The 23,275-nt window shown below is 43.7% G+C and overlaps 1 protein-coding gene across 1 annotated transcript in view; it reads left to right on the top strand.

The window, feature by feature from the left end:
* Window positions 1–11,625, top strand: part of ITGAV (integrin subunit alpha V) — a 42,413-nt gene extending 30,788 nt beyond the window's left edge. The window contains exons 22-30 of the mRNA XM_069860464.1: window positions 229–308; window positions 527–607; window positions 1,623–1,728; window positions 2,610–2,768; window positions 3,890–4,003; window positions 4,340–4,453; window positions 4,546–4,653; window positions 5,266–5,388; window positions 5,768–11,625. Of these exons, the coding sequence (XP_069716565.1) occupies window positions 229–308; window positions 527–607; window positions 1,623–1,728; window positions 2,610–2,768; window positions 3,890–4,003; window positions 4,340–4,453; window positions 4,546–4,653; window positions 5,266–5,388; window positions 5,768–5,863 (981 nt within the window). The 3' untranslated portion in view covers window positions 5,864–11,625. The remainder of the gene's footprint in view (window positions 1–228; window positions 309–526; window positions 608–1,622; window positions 1,729–2,609; window positions 2,769–3,889; window positions 4,004–4,339; window positions 4,454–4,545; window positions 4,654–5,265; window positions 5,389–5,767) is intronic.
* Window positions 11,626–23,275: the final 11,650 nt, after the last annotated feature.

Below are 23,275 nucleotides of genomic sequence, written 5' to 3'. Positions count from 1 at the left end.
AACCTGATGTTTCTGTTTTGTGGCAGTGGCACATGGGCTGAAACCTAGAGAGATCATGGCACATCTCTGGTTTTGTGAACGGGACAAGTTTTATTGCCAGTTCTCTGTTTGTGTTCTCTTACAACCACAAGCCTCAAGCGATTTCACTGTCATATAATAGTGTTTAGGAAGCTTTAACCATGTGTTTTATTGTGCTCCCACTGAACCACGGTGATCTTTTTCCTAAAGCTCTTGGCTGGCCTGCGTTTCAGCGTGCACCAGCAGTCTGAAATGGATACCTCTGTGAAGTTCGATTTGCAAATCCGAAGGTACAGAACCCTATGAGTGTGTACCCTACATGGCAGATAACGTGTTAAGGGTGGGACTGTCCAGCATTTAATTGAGAACTGGCTGGAATCCGCTCTTAAGTGCTTAGTAAATGTGCTTCCCTGCTGTGACTGAGGAGTCGGGATATGATGTTACATTATATTTTTTTAAAGTACTCAGCTTATTTCATTTAAGAAATTAACTTCTCTTTTCTCTGCAGTTCCAACCTGTATGACAACCTAAGTCCAGTAGCATTTTACCAGGCTGACCTGGCTATTTTAGCAGCTGTTGAAATTAGAGGGTAAGCATTGATGCTGTTTAACAAATGTCTCTCTCAAATGAGCCTTCCATGTTTGCTTCTTTATATCCAGTGAAATTTATTGCAGGTCTGCAGTTTTCAGGAAGCCTTAGGCAATTTTTAATTGTAAAGAAAAAATGGCTATCTCTAGCCACCCTTTGGACTTTCAGAACTTAAATTATTCTGAATAATTTACAGATGAATTCCAAAAAGGAATATTGTGCTGTACTAGAGAGCTTTTAGAAGAAGAAAAAAAATCACACCTCATATTGCAGTTGCACGCGTTTCTGCAAGTCACTTTCCTTCCCTACAAGCTGACTGGGTTTTCATCCAAAAACCCCTGAAACCTTTTCTAAAACCAAAGCTGAAAATTCTATTCCAGATAAGTTTGCAATGGCCTCAACTTCTTCAGTCTTAGGCACAGTATTAATATCATAACGACCCTCTTATCTCCATTACTGCCACCTACCCAAAGTCTACGCTTCTCACCTAACAGCTCTCCAGCCCTCTCACTCAGCCAGTGACTCCAATTTCTGAGCTAGAGGTTTTATAGTTTCCACTACATTCACTCTTGTGATCTATTTTTGTTATTACCTGAGCAGTTGGCACAACTGAAAAGCATTTCTGCTGGCTTCACTGTTGTCAGTGCCTGCTGAATTATTTGTATATCTGTACTGGTGAGTCTCTACAGCAATGATATTTGAAGTATTTAATGTTTTGTGGTTTTGAGTGACATGTGTGTATATTAATTCTATGAGTGGCTTACTAGATGTTGTGGATCAATCCAAAGTTTAGGATATGAAAAAATATTTCTAAATATGAGGCTCATCTTTTCACATAGACAAGAAAACTGAATATTTAACAGAAGCCACTCAGCCTCTGTTCTTTTGGGTTTATGTATGGAGGATGAAAAAGTAGGGATGGTATTTTAAGCATGTTGCTTTTTTTGAGTTGTTCTGGAGAAGTGCATGTATTGTTTCATACTTTATAACAACGACTTGTCTGCTCCGCTGTTTAGTGTGTCGTCTCCTGATCACATATTCCTTCCCATTGCAAACTGGCAGCCAAAGGAGAATCCAGAAACGGAAGATGATATTGGGCCTCTAGTTCAGCATATCTATGAGGTACGCAAGTACTTCTCATTTCAGTTATGCAGTTCTGTGATAATTGAAAAGAAACATTTTGGTGTCACTTCTCTCTGGAGCAAATTTATGATTTTTTTTTTTCCTTCCTTTTGTTCTTGCATGGAAACAAAGATTTCATTTTCGTAGTGCTGGGTCTGTAATTGGTGTCTGGAGAAGGGCTGGAACAACTGCAATTAGTGTGACAGGCCAAAGAGAAAAGGCTGGGTTTTACATCATTACACATATTTCATTTTCTAGCCCTTTGAAACCAAGATAAGACATTTGAAGTAACTTGAACTTAGAGAATGACTCCTGTCTGTAAATGATTGAGTATCCTCATTTGTATTCCAACTGTTCTGAAACGTTATCATTAAGATGAAAGATTTTAAGTATTTAAAATCTCCTTAACAGAATGATCACAGCTTTAATCTAGATTGTTTAATTAAACAAAACGTACTGAGCACACTGTGTGAATAAGAATAGTTGGGAGTTGTTCTAGAATGCAGGGGGCCATTTATCTAAGGAAACTCAATGGGTGCGTGTCCGTGCTTGGAGTGTCTTGGCTGAGACACGTACAGCAGCTGCTGTAGGCTACCAAAATAATTACATTTCTTCAAGGCAAAAAAACTAATACCATATAGCTTTTCTTTAAAATAATTTTTATCAAATTACAGAAGTACTTTTCAGTTTTGCCTGTTGGGAGACTGAAGTTTAGCTTCCTGTTTTAGGTAAGGTTGCAGATGCTGTTGCTGGAAGTGTCTGTGGGCAGGGGCAGCAGCAGTATCCTTTGTCGGTCAAATATAAAATAACAACCATATGCACAGTAATGAAGAAGGTGGCTTGGGTTTTTTTACCTCTGTTAATTTCATTTTCATAATCAGCTGAGAAACAACGGTCCAAGTGCGTTCAGCAAGGTGATGATGACTCTGCAGTGGCCTTACAAATACAAGAATGATACGCTGCTGTATATCGTTCAGTACGACATTGACGGTCCCATGAACTGCACTTCTGACATGGAAATCAACCCACTGAAAGTCAAGGTAGGCCGGACTTCCCTTTTCTTTCAGAGAAATGAAGAATGTTTGTTTTGGAAACACTCAGAATACCCAAATCGCTGCGAATATCGAACACTGTCCGGGTTCGGTTTCCGTCTGTTGCTGAGCAGCAGTACTGCACTGTTGATGGTACCCGTCATGTATACAGCAGGTGAAGTAAAAGAAAGACAGCAGATTGCCAACCCGAAGATAAATTTGCCGAGTTTCTTTCTGTTGTCGTTTTTTCTTGAAGTCTGCACTGTGTGAGTTCTGAGTCCAAAGCAACAGAATTCTGCTGAATGTGACTGCGAACAAAAACATTCTGGATGCTTCTGGGCTGTTTGTGTAAATTTTCTGGAAGAAATAAGCACTATGTGTTTGTTCAAGGCCAGGCTGGACGGGGCCTGATCCAGTGGGAGGTGTCCCTGCCCATCAAAGCAGGGCTGGAACTGGATGATCAGCAAAGGACACTCATGTATCTTTGATAACCAGCAAGCAGTGTTAGTGAACATCAAAGTACAAATTCCCTGCGCTTTTGCTACACCTTTTGTAAGCATGTATATTTTACAGATCTCTTGTAGTTTTCTCGTATACATGTGTTAGGCAGAGGACAAGTAGCAGGGCTCTGCTCAGTGCCTTATGTAAATTTGCAGTTCTACATTAATCTACTAAACCTGCTTTATGCGTTTCAAGCTGCTCCTAAAAAGCATTTGTGTCTGTCTGGCCCACAGTGGTATGTGGTACGTCAGTACCATACTGGTGCTGTTCGCTCAGAGTTAAACACTGAAGTGTTGAGGAGAGATATTTTATTGAAGATTTTAAAATTTAATTATTTGTTACAGTCTAAGAGTGATTCTTTTTCTATACTTGAAAAAGTTTTGAGTTGAAGAAGAATTAAGATACTCAAGTCTCTGTGTTAGTTCGTAGTAGGGATTCACATCAGTGATGTAGGAAAGGCAGGAGTAACGTTTTAATTACAGCTGGAGGTGAAGCCAGGTTCTGCAGAATATCCCAGTAGAAGGAGAGAAACCTGATCAATTATGTATTTTCTTTACCTTAGCTCTGAAGTCTGCAAATATGTAAAAGTAAGAATCGCTTATTGTTTGGGTTTCCTTGGTGTGTCCTAGATTTCTGCTTCTAAAGATGATGATAAGAATGAAACACTGAGCAGGGAAGATAATCGCGATCACCGCATCAGCCGAAGGGATGTAGCTGCCCTCGAAGGAGATGTGCATACCTTGGTAAGCTCTCAGCACTCGTCTAGTGATGAAGACGGAGATGAGAGGTCCATAAGATGAAGAATTATTGCAGAAAATCCATGTTCTGTATTTAAATGGCTAACAGACAAAAAAGTTCTATGCTTTGGAGTTGGTTTGGTTTGATTTTTTTCCTCTGATGTGCATCTGTTCACAGCAGGGCAGTCAGCCTACGGGACTTTATAAGTAATTATTCGTTATTGGGGTTTATTTAATATGTTTGAATGGTGCTTTGCCAGGAAAAGAGTTCAGTGAAGTATGTATCTGAGTGGAGTAATGCTATTAAACTTTCAAATATTTCCTTCCTATGTTCACACGCAGGGCTGCGGAACTGCGGATTGTTTAAAGATAGTCTGTCAAGTTGGTCACCTGGAAAGGGGAAAGAGTGCAATATTGTATTTAAAATCACGCCTTTGGACCCAAACCTTCATGAATGTGAGTGACTGCATATTCCATCCCAGCTTCTGAAACTTAACAAGTGATTTTTGTATCCAGATGCAATACTGATTTTGTTTTTTCTTACACAGAAAGAAAATCAGAATCACTCCTATTCTCTCAAATCATCTGCTTCCTTCAATGTCATAGAGTTCCCTTATAAGAACCTTTCCTTTGAAGACATCCACAACTCTACAGTAGTAAGTCATTTGTTTTCAGCTTGAGTTACTATGCATAGTTACTTTGAGATTAATACAAAACCAATGACTGCTGAGCAGCTTTTTTGTGGCTTGGTGTAACTGTAATTGTATCCCGATAACATAAAAGATCCCAAGCAAGGAGGTGAAAAGGATTGTGATGGATTTATTTTTGAGTATGGCTTCTAATGCCTATTTTTAGCTGTTCTTTGTCTCCAAAGCTTTGTGAAGTTGGTTTTTGTTTCAAGGAATGCTTCTTTTTAAAAAAAAAAAAAAAGGAAGAGCCTTGAACTATTTTTCTCCAACTGCAACAGTTTTACTGAAAGTCATCAAGCATTATAGAATACATGTTGCCATGGTATCACTGACTACAAAACAACAAAACCAAACAAAAAAATCCCAAATCCTGTTTTTATTTAATTTTTAAAACCCTGTTGAATTTGTGTCACAATTAATATATTAGCTATTTACTCACATTGGATAGAAAAAGTAATTTATGATGGATTAAGATTATTTTAAATGCTATAGGATAAAGATATACAGGACTTAAACTGCATGAATGAACTTGGTGTGTCACTGCTGTGCCAAGTGGGATTTGTTTTCTTGTTCTCTTAGGTCACTACAAATATTACGTGGGGCATTCAGCCTCAGCCTATGCCTGTGCCAGTGTGGGTGATAATTCTGGCTGTCCTCGCAGGATTACTGCTCCTGGCTGTTCTTGTGTTTGTTATGTACAGGGTAAGTTCTGTGTTTGGGGTTTTGGGTGGTTTTCTTTTCCCTGCTTTTGCTGTATTTTCACAAATCACACCAGCATCTTGCAGAAATACCTCTGTCCCCATCCCATCTGAATCAGTGAAGCTTTTGGATAACAAAAGGCTTCTCAGCTTTGTCGGGAAGAAGCTGAGTAAAAAGGGGTGTCTGATTGTGCTGAAATCCGCAGTTTAATGTTTCACCTTGTATTTATTAGCATTTAAGGTCAAAAATAGGGAAAAAAAGAGTGGGAGGGAAAAAATCAAATAGCTAACCAATTATGATCTGATCAGTAAGGAAAGAGGGAAGGGTATGTGTACGTTTTGGAAGTCACCATGCAATTTCTTTTTTGTGCTCTCAATGGCAGATGGGCTTTTTCAAACGTGTGAGACCACCTCAGGAAGAACAGGAGAGAGAACAGCTGCAGCCACATGAGAACGGAGAAGGAACATCGGAAGCTTAAGCAGAGTTTTATCTGCAAGGCATTCTGAAGTTTTAAATGCCTGAATCTTGGTTACGAATATTGGTTTCCCCCTCAAGGAAAAACACGACTGCAGAGCTGCTGGTCTGAGAAGGTATCAGCACGTATAAAGAAAGATCAATATATTTAAACCCTCCTTTTTATATTATGTTCCTACATGTGACTAACGCATCTGCACTGATTTGTGTGTGAAAATATTAAATAATATGTAGTGCTATGATTTTCTTACTGGGATGTAGGAGACATCACCCGTCTTGACTCACGGACCAGTTTTACATGAATTGTTACACAGACGCTGTGTTTGGTTTTGAAGCCAACAGCTTCCATAGATACTTGCTGGATTACACATTGAGTTTCCATTGATTTTTGTTGGAGTACACTACGTTTCATTCCCTAGCTCTGGAACGCTAGTTGCACAAGAAAATGAACGTGGCTTGTTTTATCAAACTGAAGAATGTTCTTTGACCCATTAACTCTGCTGCTGTTTTCCCTCCTGCTCAGAAGATACGAGAGAGATTATTCAGTGGAATCATTCATACCGGATACCTGTTCTGCATGCCTGTTGCCCTTCCTGCTCAGCCGTCTTGTCCTGTGATTTCCCTCTAGACTTCACAGGTACTGTTCTCCAGGTCCTAGGCCTCTTGCTGTAGGGATTGAGTCTGCAGAGATGGAAGTGAGCGGTTAAAAGCGAGGGATGATGTACTTCTTATGCAACCTAGTGAAGAGACTCAGGGCAAGGTCCAGAGACTTTGCTGTGTATTTCCATAGAGTTCCTGGTAGCGTGGATCCACTCAGGCACTGCCAGAGGCAAGATGCTGGACTGGACAAGATGCTGGCAGCCAACAGACATGTCTGATGAGAAAACCTGTAGCCTTCCAGTTGACAAGTGAAACTTCCGCAGGGTTTGAAGTTAAGTCTGTGTGTCATGCAGGTTGGGTTTCAGTTTCTGGTGAAACAATGGGGGACAGGTTACCTGGTGTGCTGTGAGGAAGCTGTTGTTAATTCTCCCATTCCAGAGCTGACCGTGTCCGGGGGCAGGATGGAGCAGTACAGGGACTGTTTAAACTAGAGGATTTGCCAGCCAAGTGTTTCTTGATTACATCACTCCATTACCCAGAGGCTCAACTGCCTTGCCGCCCGTCCTGAGAGAACAGAGAGCTTGTCCAGTGAAGCAGAGTAGAGCTGGCAGTGCAAAAGAGTTTGAACAGAGAGGGTTGATTTGCCTTCGTTTATTTCATTCATTCATCGTTTCATTCGTTGTACATCTCATTGCATGCAGGACATTTCATTGCACAAGACATTTCATTATGTTGAATACATTTCATGACCAGAAATGACACTAAATATTTTGTTTAATTGTTGTTTTTTAAACATACCATAAGTTCAGTGGTTTGAAACCACAAGTTTACGTTGGTCTTAGGTTATTTCCCTCAGCACTGGTGTGGTAATATGAAGTTTCTTGTGTATGTACAAGAGAACACGAGCACATTGTCTGCATGCATTTCAGCAGACAAGTAACAGCAAAGTAGGAGGCTGTTTGGCTTGCAGCCACGTGTAGCTATGTTGCACAAATCTTAGAGTGGACTTAAACTGTTACAAAGGTGCCTTATATGTGATTTGTTTGTTCTCTATTCCAAAAATGGAATAAATTACATTATAAACTCCCTATATGCAGCCACGTACAGAATGAAAGACTTCTGCTGTACTAATACCACTGATATTTTTGTGTAGACAGGCAGTTAGAAGGACAAAAACACTGGTTTGGGTTTGTGTCTTGGGGATTTTGTTCAAAGCTGCACCTCCCCCATAAATACTGCAATCCCCAGCACCGTGGTTTAACTCTAGCTGGCAACTAAGCACTACTCAGCCACTTCCTCGCTCCCTGCCAGCGGGATGGGGGAGAGAACTGGGGGTGAAAATGAGGTGAAAGTCGTGGGTTGAGATAAAGACAGTTTAGTAGTACAGAATAGGAAGTGAAAAATAATAATGATAAAAGAATATCTAAAACAAGTGATGCAGAATGCAGTTGCTTGTCACCTGCTGACTGGCGCCCAGCCCGTTTACAGGCTGTGTCCGCCACCCCTGGCCACCCTGCAGTTTTATTTCAGCACTTGTATGATGTGGAATATCCGTTTGGCTGGTCTGGGTCAGCTGTCCTGGTTGTCTCCCCCCAAAGCTTCAGGTGCACCCCCAGCTCCTCGCTGGCAAGGCAGGATGAGAGTGATTTAAGCATGAGCAATTGCTCATGCAATTAAACCAGCAGTGTGTTACCAATGTTATTCTCATCCTAAATCCAAAACACAGCACTACACCAGCAACTAGGAAGGAAATCAACTTTGTCCCAGCTGAAATCAGGACACCTAGTAAGCCCAGAAGTATCTGAAATGAACAGTTTGATTCAGCTGTCATTTCTGCATCCTTTCTGAGATTTAAAATCCACAAAGGGCTTTCGTGGTGAAGTCTGATTGTGGTCACTGAGCTGTCGTTGCATTGGAGTCATGAAGAGAGGCTGCATGAGGTCAGGGGGGCAGTTTAGACAGTTTGTTTAGATAGTTTGTTTATATGAGAGGGTACAGCGCATAATTCTGCTTTCACTGAATTTTCAGGGTCTTCAGCGTGGCCAATGTTAGCGTTTTTGTCTGTGCTTCCAGTGTCATTGCTAGTAATACAGTAAAGAAATCAGGAGTCAGGCTTTCATCCTGGCCTCAAAATGTGAGTTTTATTAAACACAGTTTCAGTGACTTACACAGGCTTCTCATTGACACGCTTTGCCAGCTGATTATCTCTATGCAAGGAGATTGTTTTTACTCAGTCTTAATCTTAGTGGGTTAAGAGGTTTAAGAGACTGTCAGACAGATTACAGCTCTAATTCTTACATGTCTGCTTTCATTACATGTACACATGGTGTTGACTTGAAATTTATTGGACTACTTGTGTGTCTAGGTATTATAAAGAGATAAAAATGAAAATAAACCACGATCAAGATCCCTCCAGCTCACATGGAAGGGGTACCGTAGCATTGTTTGTGTCAGTGCGAACTGCATCTTTACCGTGGCAACTGGAAACTCTTATTTTGCTGATTTTCAGCATAAAAAGGTACTTTTTATTGGTACAACTACTGTAGCTACAGAAAGTTTCTTCCATTTGTTGAAGTTACAGAAAGTAAGACTTATTTAAGTGATTTTTATTGTCTTGCATTCTGCTGGAGAATAAAAGCAGTTGCTTCTCCTGTGTCTACTAAGTTCCAGTTTGGTTAAGAAAACCAAAACAGTAGCATAGGTAAATGGAGTGTACAGGTTACCTAGTGAACCTCGCTAGAATACCCCAAATGCAGTTCAGAGTAGCATTTGTGTTTCAGCAAGAGTCTGAAGAGGATGTTTTCCTGACCAGGGACGCAGGGTATCACTTTCTAGGTTCAGCAATAAGACTACAGACTGTATCTGTACTTGTGTTAGTATGAATTTCATATGGACTTACAGGCATTGATCCGTTCGTACAGCAAATATTGTAGAATGATGTTAAAACTTTTAAAGATACTTTTACGATGTATTTTGGAATGAAATAAGTGCCTATGAATTATAATTGATATGCATAAGATGCATGCTGCAAGTGTTAAAAAAAATAGCAATACGGTAACAGAGAATTAGTTTTCTTTTGAGAGGTCTGTTTCAGAAGTGTATTTTTTATGAAATTAACAGCTATGTAATTATTTAGACAATGGAAACAATACCTATATCTTTTGTAATGAAATATTAAATTCTTTAGGCACTCCAGTTTGCAGTTATCGCAGCATCTCATGATCAATATTAAAACCAATTTATATTACGAAACTTGTATTATCTATCACTATATTTGACAACATCTGGAAAACATAAAGCAAGGAAGCTATAGGTTTACATCTCTTCCAAGAAACTACCAAATTGCGGAGACAGCTTTTGTTTGAGTGTAACTGCAAAGTCCAGTACGGGATACATTTATCAACAGAAGTTGAAATCTTTTGTTTGCATTTATCGGTGTCAAGTTGATAATTTTATTTGTCCTGTATTTCTGCTTTAAATTTTTATTTACATGTTCACCTTTGATTCATGTGATGCTTGTGGAAACTTTTAAGAAAGCTTACTCTACGTGCTCTATCTTTACAAAACGTTTATTCCAAGCAAAGTTTTCTAATACTTAGTTGTTTTTCAGCTTATGTCTGCGCTTACGTTGCCTTTAAGGTAAACTCTCACGGGTATTTTGAATATATTTCCGCTATAATCAGCATGTTCCTGGTGACCTGAAGGATTTGTGTTGCACTTGGATTTTTGCAGCATTCGGGTTTGCTGCTCATTAGCCCGGCAAGGGCCCTGCAGGGTTTTACAACCAGTAATGGAGCAGCATGACCCTAATGTAGTCAGGTTTTGTCTTCAGTCTAGCCTGTTGCTGTTCTGAAGCCCAATGAAGTCACAGAAAACCTGACATTCATTGCAGCTGGCTTTGGATGCAATCCTTTGTGTTCGGTGCTGCTGGCTATCAATGAGAAACAAAATAAATCAGGTTTTATTAAGGAAAATGGAAATAAATAACCTAAAAAGGTGTTGGCAGTGTGGTCACCCACAGTGGATGAAAGGCGATGTATATTCTAGAGTGTATGGGTTCCTGGGAATTGGTACAATGTTGTGTAATCCTGCTGTGGGAAATCTGACCAGAATCCGCAGTAAGGGGTTGGAGTCGTTGCTGTTCGTGTTTCGCAGCATTATGGCATCCAAGGAGACCTTAGAGCGACCTTCCAGTGCCTGAAGGGGCTACAAGAAACCTGGGGAGGGGCTGCTCACAGAGGCTTGTGGTGATAGGATGAGGAGCAATGGGTATAAACTGGAGAGGGGCAGATTTAGGCTAGACATAAGGAGGAATTTCTTCACATTGAAGGTGGGGAGGCCCTGGAACAGGTTGCCCAGGGGAGCTGGGCAGCCTGATCCAGTGGGAGGTGTCCCTGCCCGTAGTTGGAACTGCATGATCTTTAAGGTCCCTCCCAGCTCCAATTATTCTGCAATTCTAGTGTTTTGGTCTGGTTTACCCTGTGTATAAACGTTCATACAGCACTGGAAATGGGACCTTTCTGGCCGTGCCCTCCAGACGTGCTGCGTCATGGCCCAACAACTTCACTCTTGATGGGTATTTCATGCGGTTTCAGAATCTTCAAAGGGCTTTTATGGTTTTCGGTGGTGCTTTCTAGTCCACAAAGGAAACCTGTTTGCCACTCTACAGATATGTTAAAAATATAACGTTTTAATTCTTTGTAATAGATTTTTTTTTCCTTTTTTTGGTTTTGCTCATGGATTAAATCAGTAGAGCGTCATTTACACAAGTAGAAAATTAACATACTAACAGGAACGCTGCATTTTTGGTTTCTTAGCTTGTAGTAAATCCTTATAAACGGGAATATTTTCAGTAAAATGGGCTTGTTTCAAAGGTCTTCGGTACGCTTAAGGAGATCAAGATACATTTCAGGACACCTTATTTTTATTAAAAGATAAATCTTGGAAAGGGGAGGGGGTGATCGTAGGGCCGTGGGTCACTTCGGCTCATTTTCATCCTGACTCCAGTCTGATGGATTTCGTTAGGTTGTGTTTTTCTATACGCACGTACGATTTTGATACTGAAAAATATAAGCAATGAGTCGATTCCGATACCTAGAACTGAAAAAGGTGAGCCGTTGGATTCAGATGTTTAGAATTTTGGAATAAAACGCCTCTTGATGAGTAGGGATTCCGTTTCTCTTTTCTGTCAGGGGTATTTTTAACCCTTTGATGGGCCTGGAGGTGAGTCTGGCCACGTCCCCTCCCACAGGCCGGGCCCCTCACCTTGGCCCAGCCCCCCACAGCCCTCCCCCCTGACTGTGCCCCCTGGCCCCGCCCCTCGGGCGCTGCCCCTTGCTGTGGACGGTCCCTGTCCCACCCTTTGGCCCCGCCCCTCGCACCTTAGCCACGCCCCCATCCACTTTAGCCCCGCCCCTTCACCCTTAGCCAGTGCCTTTAGCCCCGCCCCTTTCTCTTAATCACGCTGCTACCTCTTTGTCCCACCCATTGCCATTAGCCCCGCCCCTTGGTCACGCCCCTCACCCCGCTGCAGCCCCTCAGCCCCGCCCCATCCCTAACCACGCCTCCTACGGGTAGCCCCGCCCCTTGCCCTTAGCCACGCCTCCAGCTCTTAGCAACTCCCCTTGACTCTTAGCCACGCCCCTTGTCCTTAGCCCCGCTCCTCAGCTCTTAGCCCTGCCTATTATCCTTATCCCCGCCCCTCCAGCCATTTGAAGCCTCCCTTAGCCCCGCCCCTTCCCCTTAGCCCCGCCCTCTCACATGGCCCTTAGCAATGCCCCTTTAGCCCTGCTGTCAGCCTTTTCCTTTTAGCCCCGCCCCTTTCCCTAGGCCACACCCCCTTTAGCCCCGCCTCCAATACATGTAGGATCTTAGCCCCGCCCCTTTCCCTTACCCACGCCTCCTTTACATCCGCCTCCAACACCCTGTATGCTCTTAGCCCCGCCCCTTTCCCTAGGCCACACCCCCTTTAGACCCGCCTCCATTACCCTTTAGACTCTTAGCCCCGCCCCTTCCCTTACCCACACCCCTTTAGCCCCGCCCCGACACCCTGTAGGCTCCGGGCCCCGCCCCCCGCCCCGCCTCCCGCGCTCCTCCCCGCCCCCCCCCCCTTCTCACCGCCCCCCGCGCTCCTCCGCGCTCCTCCCCGCCCCCCCCCCTTCTCACCGCCCCCCGCGCCGCCGCCGCCGCCGCCGCCCGCGATGCCGCCGCTGCCCGGGGCCGCTCGCCATGCCGGGGCCCCGCGCTCGGCGCTGCCCGCTGCTCCTGGCGGCCGCGGCGCTGCTGCTGCCGCTCACCGGCACCCCGCCCGCCGCCGCCGCCGCCCGCCCGCAGCCCCAGCAGCAGCAGCTCCAGCTCCAGCTCCAGCAGCCGCCGCGGGCAGCGCTGCCGGCGGGCGGCCCCCCCGCTCCCGCAGGTACCGGCTCCTGGGTGGGAATGCACCGCGGGGGTGGGGGGACAACACGGCTCGCCCCTCGGGAGCTGAGGGGGAAAAGCGTCCCGGGAGCGTTCCGGTGTCTCGTGCCTCAGCGGGAGCGGCTCCGCGGCGCCAGGGCCGGGCCCCTGTCCGTGTGTCTGCAGCCACACAGCAGCCGGGGATCCTCCTGCGGGGCTGCCGAGCCGCTCAGAGGCCGGTGGGTGTCGATCTCGGGGGGGTTTTGCGTCTCCCCGCGGGATGGGGGCATCGGTCCCTCCCGCGGCAGCTCAGGGCGCGGAGCGGCGCGCTCGCTCCCTCACGAGGCCTCGCGGTGCGGTCGATCCGAGGTTCCCGCTCACCTGGCGGCACCGCGAGCCTTCTGTCGCTGCCCTCCGAAGATACGTGTGTGTTCTGAGCTCCGAGTGCCTTAAATCGGGGTAAAACCTTGACGCGACGCCTTTCAAAATGGTTTTGGACGTGAATTATTGAAGACCCTCCAGCCCCGAGGCCCCGTTTGGGCCTTTTGCTAGAGCGTTTGCTTCATTTTCAACATAAACGCACGTTTCTATTTCCAGCTGGCCTCCGGGCGGTGTGGAATGTTATTAATTGCAGGCATACGGTTAATATTTTGTTGAACTGAAGCCAGGCTACAAGCTGCCAAAGAACGCGTGTTAGTTAGGAAATATGAGCAAATATCTCAGATTGTGGTCTTCACTGGAACTTCTGAAAGATGCAGAGCAAGAAACTGGGCTTGGGAGAGTATAAAAACGCTCAAATTCTTTAAAATCTTTAAATGTTTTAATTTGCTTTTTTGATTCTTCCTCGTGCGGGGTTGGGTTTCTGGTTTTGTGGGTTTTGTGGGTTTTCTTCCCCCTTTTCCAAATGCTTAAATTATTAAAAACCAGCACTGAACAGCTTGGCTCTTGTTTTCCCCTTTGAACTGCTGATTTTTCATTATTTTGTTTCTTAACGTGCTTTTGGAAGAACAGACCATTAGTCACCAGCAAACCCCACTTAAAAGGCATTGGCAGCATTTCTGGCTTGTGCAGTGAACATTTTGCTCATTAAAAATTGAGTGCGAGAGAAAAAAAGGGGGCCAGTTTTTGTAATTCAACAATCCTCCGTGGTTTCAGGTATTGATTTCTTTTTAAGAAGCTCTGTTAGGGTATCTCTGTCAGCCCTGGCCAGCGTCTCTGTCGGTACCAGTTTGATGCAGCCCCATGTGCCTGATTGCTGTCGCTTTCTTTTATTTGCTTGTTATGGCTCGTGGGGTTTGAAATATGAGAGTCCTGAAAGCATCTTCCAGTGTGCAGCTGGCGTGGTCCATCCAGTTTGTGAGCGCTGACAGTTATCATTTGGGCTGATCCTCAGCGCTTGTTTTCGTTCAGTTTAGATACAGGTCAGGCTTTATTTCACTTCCTGGCCAGCTTTCTGAATTATTTTGATTTATTTCTTTCTTGAATAAAAGTTGGAAAAAATCTGATGGTGATTAATCTTATAGAAAGACAAGCTAATTGCTGAACTTCGATTATGCTGAAGAAGCTGCTGGGCACCTTTGTTTTTTCTACAATATTCCTTTTCGATAAGGCATGTAAGTAATTTTTGCTGTACAAACATTTCTGAGGTTTTTAAAAAGGAGGAGCCTGACTCCAGATACTGCTGTTGTTTTCCATGGAATTGCATCCTTTGGCTCGCAGCCACGGGGGAGGCAGGAGGAACAGGCTGCAGCCGCCCCAGCAGAAGCCTGGCAGCAGAGCCATCCCTACGGGAATGCTCCGAAGAGGCCCCTCTGCAGCAGCCAGCGGCTTCTGGAAGCAGGGAGGAGGAGTCTGGCTGAATTTGAATTTGCGCTGTGTGTGTCACCCCAGTGCTGCAAGAGCAGCAGAGCCTTATCCTTCTAAAAGAGGGCTGAGGTTGGAGTTCACAGCCTCTTCTCATTTGCTGTTCCTGTATCGATGTCCCTGTTCTGTCGAAGCTAATTATACAGTTTTACAGATCAATTCCCTGCTGGATTAACTGACCTCTGCCAGAGTAATTATTGCGCTGTCTGAGAGGAGATGCTGCAGTCAGCACAGCTGGACAGAGGTGTGGCGGGCAGGCTGGCGCTGACGTGTAAACGGAGCGGTGAGGAGGCAGTTGCCTATCGTGACCGAATAGGGTTTTCTGTTCATCCCTGATTTCTTCTCCCTTAAAAATGACAAAAAACTTACCACTGCCAAGAGCGATGAGCAGCTTCTGAAGACGAGGCAGAGGAGATGTGCACAAGAGGCACTCTGTTCATGGAGCTGCTCTGACTCGTGTTACGCGATGGCTGTAGATACTTTCCCAAATTTTAGACCAAAATACTGAGAAAGAGAGATGTGCCTCTCTGGTTAGGGAGGTGATGGCTGAAGTAGAAAGACCATCTTGGTTCCTTGTTATTTACAGTGAGGTTTTCCATGTTTTGTGTGGCTGTCCAGAAATCTGGACTCTGGTGCTTAGTAGCAATTGAAGAGAAGTCGCTGGAGGCTTGAAGTACTCAGCACTGAGGTCAGCAGGCTTGAGCGCAGAATTCAGTAAATTTATAGTCCTGGCTTTGATCCAGGCCAGTCAGGTTTTGTTTTCCTTGCTCCCTGTTGTTTATCTTTATTGAGATGCATTCTTTACAGGAGATACGGCTGTGTTCTTTAACGTTCACAACGCTCGGGCTATCCTCCATGTGGCGTGTTGTTAATCTCTTTATAAAGCAGATATTGGGCAATAAACAGAGCAGATACCACTCACTGCATAAGTGATACTCCACTGCACCAGATCTGTGGCAAATCTGACCTGCACTGAATGAAAAGGATTCTTCTGGGAGGGACAGCAGCTGTGTAAACAGAAGCTGTCACATTGTGCACGGACAGCACATAGGATGACATACACCATCATAGTGCTGGAACTGTTTTTCAATGTTGAGACTTTAAGTTAGACTTGAAGACTTAATTAGACCTTGAATTAGTTAAAATAGGTGTTATTTCTTCAAGTTTCTGTCATATAACTGTATGTTCTGTGCTGTGGATACTCTCCATACCTTTTGTAATCCCACTATAAACAAGGAAAGACTTGCCATCGTGTTTATTATAGACCATTCCCAATCTGCCTTACGTTCCAGAACTCGGGGAGAAAGAAATGTACTTTGCCTTTTTTTTATTCAGGCAGGTGGCTAAGCGTACAATGGGAAGGTTGGGTTCATTTTTGCAGGGTGAAATTACAAAGAGGTAGCAGCTTATGGTGATCCTGAACCAAGGAGAGGAGAGAACTGGAACCACCATGCATAGCCACGCGGTTTTGTTGGGATTGATAAGATAAATATGTGGTTGTTGGCAAACCCAGAAGAAAACAAGAGATTATTTTGTACCTGTTGGAGGCAAATAAGCTATCTGCATGCTGCCTGTGGAACTCGATTGGGTGCCCAGTTCTCAACGCTGTCTGCTCACCTGTGATGATGAGTCGCTGTCTGATGTGAAGCTGCGTTCTAGACAAGAGGTGCCTGGTTAAGGTTTTTGTGAACTCTTCTGTACGCAGTCTAATTCTTCCTGGTCATTCAAGGAGGAGATAGCTTCCTCGTCCTTCCTTTTTGTTTGAGATGCTGGAACAGAAACATTTCTCTGATTCGTCCTTGTGTGACTTACTGCTTTTTTTAATCTCTGTTTTTGGCATTTCTAGCAGTGGAAGATTTTTCCTAATGACTTGTATATTGTTGTGTAGGTGGTATGCAGCTATTTAGGGGAGCGATTGGTTTTGATAGCTCTTAATCTGGGTTTGAATTTGAGCGATAATACACGGTTATGCACTTTTAAAATATATAGAGTTGTGTGACTGGCTTGTTTGTGGAGCAGCCTAGATGTTTTACTGTCTCCAGTGTCACAGGATGGGGGATTAGCAGGGCAGCAATACCTCCAGTTCCTCACTGGAGCCTCTGTTGTGGGCAGATACAGACCCCAAGAAAGTGAGTGAGGAGTTAAAAGCTGCACAGGAGATTCTGTAGCATCCCTGTAAAGAAGGAAATTCAGTAATTCTCGTGACTGAGGGGCCGCATAGGATACAGTTCCTGCTCAAGGAGTCAGCTGTCTAACTAGGGACTGCTGATCAGCACTGGGGTTAATTGTTTCATACGACCAGTAACACAGCCTTCTTATCTCCCAGGTTTTGGAATACAGTCAGTGTCAGGGAAAAGGTTTATTTTTAAATTGTCAGAGCTTATGGGTTAAATTGTAGGGATTGTTTTCTAGTTGGACACGTAGGACATGGTTTGCCGTCATTAAGAGTTCTGATTTGCTTTAGGTAGATCAGATGTAAATATTTGGGAATCTAAGTTTTTTTTTCTTGTATGAAAATCTTAGTGAAAATTTGGTAAGCAGAATTTCAGTCTTGTGAAAAATAATTCATTATGAAATAGAACTCCAGAAGTATTACATGCACACCCCAGTAAAATGGTTTAATGCAAGCAACCCTACCTGTGGAAATAAGCTCAGAAAATGGCCTTTGGTTTGCTGCTCAGTTTTCTTGGGATTCTCAGCCTCTGGGATTTGCAGTAATGATTTGTCAGATAGGTGAGAAAGGAGAGAAAGAATGTAAGACTTAGACTTGTCCTGATTTATTGGAGCTGATGTTCTTAAGTGACTTAGCTTTCTGTGCTGATCTAAGGCTTAGCAATGCAAGAGAATATCAGGAAGGGCATTAGGACACTGGGAGCTGGTAAAGCATCTCCATTTGGAGGCAGAAACGAACAATGAAAAAGTTATTCACAGATAACTTCATTTATGTGCCCCGGAACATGCGTTCCATGATTTGGGTCATGCATCTGCCAATAAAAGAAAAAGACGAGTTTGGAGTTTTCCGTGGTAGAGCACACATGAAAAAAACATTTACTTTTTAATTTTTCAGGAAGAGAATAGCTATAAACAAGAAGTTCCTGAGGAGTTCTGAGGAGACAGGCAGCTCTCCTGGGCTGAAAGCTTGCTTTTATGGAAGCTTGTAATGTATTATACAGCACCATGCTCCCTGCTTCAGAAATCTTGATTTCAAGGAACTTGTGTTCACAGTAGGTTTCATTATAAAGAACTGAGAGAGTGGGGGGCAGAAATGTGTTCTGCCACTCACAGAAATGGGACCCACAGTTGTGGGGCGAGAAGTGGTGGGAGGCTGCCTATTGCAAGGTGGTAGTGTTTGCAGTTCTTATTTGTTTGTTAAAGTGTCATTACGTCTTGTCAGTCCGTTGGCAGACGTGCATCATCAAAGGCCAGTTAAAATGTAAAAACATTCGCAGAGTTGCTGTCAGGCTGAGAAAAAGACAGTTTCAGGTTTTGGAATGCAGCTGCTATCTGGGTCACTGGGGATCTATAACTTGCTTTCTCTGTGAACTAGTTCAGTAGATGAAGTCTTTGAAGACAGAGGCAAAGATCTGAGAGGAAAGCTTATTCAAAATCAATTTACTTTTTGGCAAGTCAAAGCTAGAAGAATAGCGCAGGTTACTTTGTCATTTTGAAAGTTACCCTTTTTTTTATTATTATTTTTTGTATTTACTCTGCCCCTCTGCACTGAACGAGGATTTTGAGGCACAGTGTGACAGAGCAGAGGAGTCCGCTGTGTTACTCCTGATGCTGTCTTCAATTCCTCATTCATAGATCTAGCAATCTGTTGTGTTGTAGGAGCACCCATGATCCCGTAACCGAGCATTTCCTTTGCGCCGCAGGGGTTAGTGCACTCTTGAATAGCGCTTCTGTGTTCCGTAGGATGGAACTACCCAATCAAGCTCCTCCTACCTAATCTGAGCTTGCCTGAGGTGCACATCTCATGTGCACTTCTGAACTGTCATCTTCTAGACATCTACAAGAAGGTGGAAGAGGCAAGAGGTGGCCTCTCATTGAGATTGCACGGAAATAAATGGTGGCTTTGGTGGATTGGAGATCAAAAGAAACCTTGTTCCTCTCCTGTTCGGTGTTTCTTGTTGCGTTTTGACAAGTGTAGTGGTTTTGGTGCGGATCCTATCTGAACTGGCAGCTGCGGCAGGCCAACATGCAAACGGGGAGCGGGATTTTGCTTAATGGGCTGCAGTGGTTACAGAGCGGAGTGTGAGGCACGTATTGAGCCGTGTCCATTAGGAGGTCATGAAGCAGCAAAATACAGGGAATCTCTAGGCCGCTTCAACATGTCCCCAGCATCCTCTCATTGAAATGCATTATTGACATGGCCACTACACCCCAAAAGTGCTCTGAGGTCTGTAGAATGTTGTTCAGTTAATGAGTGCTTTAGCCTGTACAGAGGAGTGTTCACTCAAGTGCTTTTACTAAATGCAGTGTAGTTAGACTGAGATAAATTGGGGCACTGACCCATTATCATGCAGTTTATTTTGGAGGAAAGAGTTGAATTTAGGGTAGTTTGGAATTTTGGGGGTTTTTTTTTAGTTTCTAGGTGGTCATTAGTAGTTCTTCTGCCTCTTCTGAAATGTTTTCTTCTGTCAACATACTTCTGTTTCTTTTTCTCGTCTTTATTTTACCCAAATTCAATGATTGGGCTTTCCTGCTAGAGAGTGCGCGAGGCTTTCAGGTTTTGTATTGTAGGATTAGATGCAGGTCTGAGCAACCCTTTCGTTAGTCAAACTGATTTTACTTTCACGCTAGTCAATGTTTCTCTTTTCATTGACAGTGAGTATTACAGAGTGAGACCATGAAAGATGCACGATCTTGCTCTGTTAGCCTTGCCTCTGTCGATGCGGCACGGTGTGCTCTTAGCCTTCAGGCTGACCTGGTTAGCGTGCTGCTCACCAGGACTTCCTCATGTTCCCAGCAGAGCTACCCACCTACCAGTCCATCTCTTGCAGGTACTGCTGGAAGGGGTCGGGTGCATCGTTTTGTGTTTGTCCCAGTTGGATTTCATGAGGTTCTTGTTGACTTGGATCTCTGTCTAGGCCCCTCAGCTCCCTGCCACCTAAGAAGTTTGTCCCCTCCTCATATCACTAATTCAGACTTGTACCTGGCTCTAGGGTGTGTCGGCTACTACTTGAATCTTCTGTGTTCTGTTTTGGGTAGCCTTATTTTCCTCTAGTGTATGTAAATTAAGAGAAAGTGGAGTTGTATCCTCTGCTGCTGATCTGGGGCTGGTTTGTAATTGCGGTGTATACAGCTGGCGGGGTCTGAAATAGGGGTGTGCGGCATGGGCTTCTGGGTATGAAATTTGACAGGACACCAAATTTATTTATTAGTAATTCTTGTTAACGACTTCATATGGACAAAGCTGCCAAATGAAACTGATTGGAATGTTGTCACGTAAGTTATTTTCTATGAGGTAGCAAATCTGTCAAGATATCTGAATATACGGTTGGCTGGAATGAACAAGGAGGTGCTTCCCCTCTCCAGCTATTACAGGCACTAATGGAATTATAACAGGATTTTTCAGATCATTGTGGAAAATATTATTCCTCTGTTGTGAAGCCTTTAATTAAATAACTGAATTGTTTTATGTTGGGTAAATGCAGGACATGTGTAGGGCTTGTGTTTGGAAAAGCAAAAGCTGTTAATAACAAGAATTATGCCTTGTGATAAATGTTGCTGGAGCTTAATTCATTGTGTGTGAGAGCAGTGGAGAGAACTTACTCTCACTGGGCTGGACGAGGGATTTTCTTTGGATTAGGGACCACTGATGTTGAGAAATCCTCTAGTGAAGCTGACGGGGAATAGAGACCCAGCAAGACATTTGTGAGGTGCTGCATAGCTTTGGTGCAGTGCTGGGTGGAAGAATCTGTCACAGCTGTTTGCCTCCTAATTAGTCGTCAGGTTCCTTTTCCTTTACCTCTCTTTGTTTGCTTTCTAAGCACAAACCTAAGAAAACCTGTCCCTCTACATTTCTGTCCCCTGGATTCTTCGGTGTTTCATGGAACAGATTGTCCCTGAAATACTGAAGTGAATTTGTTTCCCCCCTCCGTCCAATCCAGCTGGCACCATCTCAGAGATCCTGAATGAATTGCAGTATTTTGGGGGGAAAAACAGTGTTTAGTGTCCCATTTTTAGTCTTGATGTCAGTAAAAATGTTTCCACCATCACAGAAAGGTTTCCATGGTGCTAAGTTGTTTTCCAGTTATTCCCTACAGGAGCTTGGCTGCTTGCTGTGAAGGGAGAGCTTGTGTGTGTGTGTTGGTGGTGCCTGTGTGGGAGACACGGTTGGTGGGCAGCTGACCTTTAGCTGGGTCCTGGAGCGCTTCATCCTGTGCTGAGCTGTGGAGAGGCAGTAACGATTCATTATTATATTCAACATTGCCACTTACCTTGATGCACCCAGGGATACAGAAGAGTTATATTGTTGTCTTGACCCAGTTGCTTTGCTTTATCCTGTGGTCTGATTTGAGAGATCTTTCTCTTTTTTATACCCTTTCCACGGCCCATGTGGAATTTTACTTAATTAAAATTAGTAGGAATTTGCAATCAGTTTAATCTGCAATCAGTTTTCCTAAAACTAATGTCATATTTGGGATTTTGTGGTTTTTTTTTTCATGTTATGAAACCCAACTTTAGTAAAAATTTATATATGTAAGAGGTGGTAGTTTGCTGGAGGCTCAATAGCATGTTGGAGGCTCTTATTTTGTTGCTGCAGTGTGGATTTCCCAAGGAGTGCATTAAACAAATCCCCGTGCCACACGTAGAGGATACAGGTAGGAAATGCTGGCCTGCAAAGTTGCAGCTGTGTTTTCCCCATCGATGTCTGTACACGCTGGCCTCTCCCAAGGTGTTAGAGGGTCTGGTCCTACAGACGTTGCTGGAACATTGCAAATACCTTTCTTAAAGCAGTAGTGTGAGATTTTGCAGCTTGGGGGGAAGAAAAGTGTTTTCAGCACAGAACAGTGACCAGCACGTTGTTAATACCATCACTGAACACATCGGTGGTTTTCCCTCGTGATCAGCGGGTAGCGCACACTGACGTTTCTCTTACCAGTTTGGAGGTTACGCCGCACCACTGTGATTTTATACAGGCATCCCTGTCTTGAGGCTGGAGCCTTCAGGGCATTAGATGTTGTGTTGGAAGAGGGAATTGCTTTGTTTTCCTGGGGTTCTTGTTTCACTCTGCCAAATCACAGGGGTGCTTGAGCTCTCACAGATTGGTGTCAGCACGTTCCACACGCTGCCCACCACCACGAACTGCCTGGGACAGGTCCTGTACCCAACCTCTTCATTTAAAAAAGATGATTCGTGGCACAGCGTTACCAGAATATTCTTCCTCTGTCTGAGTCTATTCACTGCTAGAGGGTTGGTTTGACACATCGTTAGAAATTCTTTATAAGAAATGGCCTTATCAGGAGAAGACCACGAATGGTTTCTTTTTTCTCTTTAAATAATGAAGGTTTGTTTGTAAAGTTCACGAGTGGGAAAAAGCACGTTTGCTTATCACCTAAGAGGCACTCCCCCGTCTTTCTTTGGGTATATAATATAATGAGGGTTTTTAGCATAGCGTATTTGAAATAAAGCATTATGCAGGCTTTGATGTTCCCTGTCTGTACTTTTTCCCCAGTATTTTATAACAAAGTGTGAATTTTAATACTCGTTCTTTCATTTTCTCAACTCAAATGCAAGGTAGGATGATGCAGGCAGTCATTTTAAAACACGACCGAGCAGCATTGCAGGTTTAGCATTGGGCAGTGAGTAAACTGAGATTAAAAAAAAAAATTTATAATGGCCTCTGAAATGCAGGGGCAAACGTGTCCCATTTTGTAGGCTCAGGAGCACTATTACCAGTGTTTACTGGCTCATTTACATCTCTTTCACTTGCGGATTTATCTTTATTTGCTATATGTTTAATTTACTATTTTTGATGCTGTAACATTAATAATTTACCTCACTTATTCAGGTTTACAGAAGATGATGTTTTAAATAAATTAATCCTATGTAGGTGACGCTCTGCAGAGCGCAGCATTTCATCCTGTCTGCTGCATAGCTCCCTTGCCTCGGGAACGTGAATTTCTCAGCTCCCATCTGCCATAGTAACCAGAGTTCTGAGTCCCAGGGTGGCTGATGCAACAGAAAAGCAGCAACTAAAAATGCAAAGTTGCTATGGTAATTGTAATTGTCATTGCTCCACGAGCAGGTGTCAGTTTGGAATGATGCTGAAATGCTTAATATTTATGCCAATATCCCGGTACAGCAAGACATGAGATATAATTCTGTAATGAGAATTCTGTTTATTGTCTCCTGTGAGTGCTCGTATTCTGTCTTGGGCAGTGAAACATTCTGATTTTAATATGTAAGTTGAATGAAAAAAGGATCCAATGGTGAAAAAACATCATGCAGTTGCTTGTCAAGTGAGTACCTTGCAGCAGATAGGCATTTAAAAACATTCTAGTGGGTTTTTTTTTTTTAGTGACATACATGTACCACGCAGTGTGAAAGGAAT

Source organism: Phaenicophaeus curvirostris, chromosome 7 (genome assembly GCF_032191515.1).
Source record: "Phaenicophaeus curvirostris isolate KB17595 chromosome 7, BPBGC_Pcur_1.0, whole genome shotgun sequence".
In the NCBI taxonomy this organism is placed as follows: domain Eukaryota; kingdom Metazoa; phylum Chordata; class Aves; order Cuculiformes; family Cuculidae; genus Phaenicophaeus; species Phaenicophaeus curvirostris.
The sequence above is the reverse complement of the archived record's forward strand: the minus strand, read 5'-3'. Positions and strand labels throughout refer to the sequence as shown.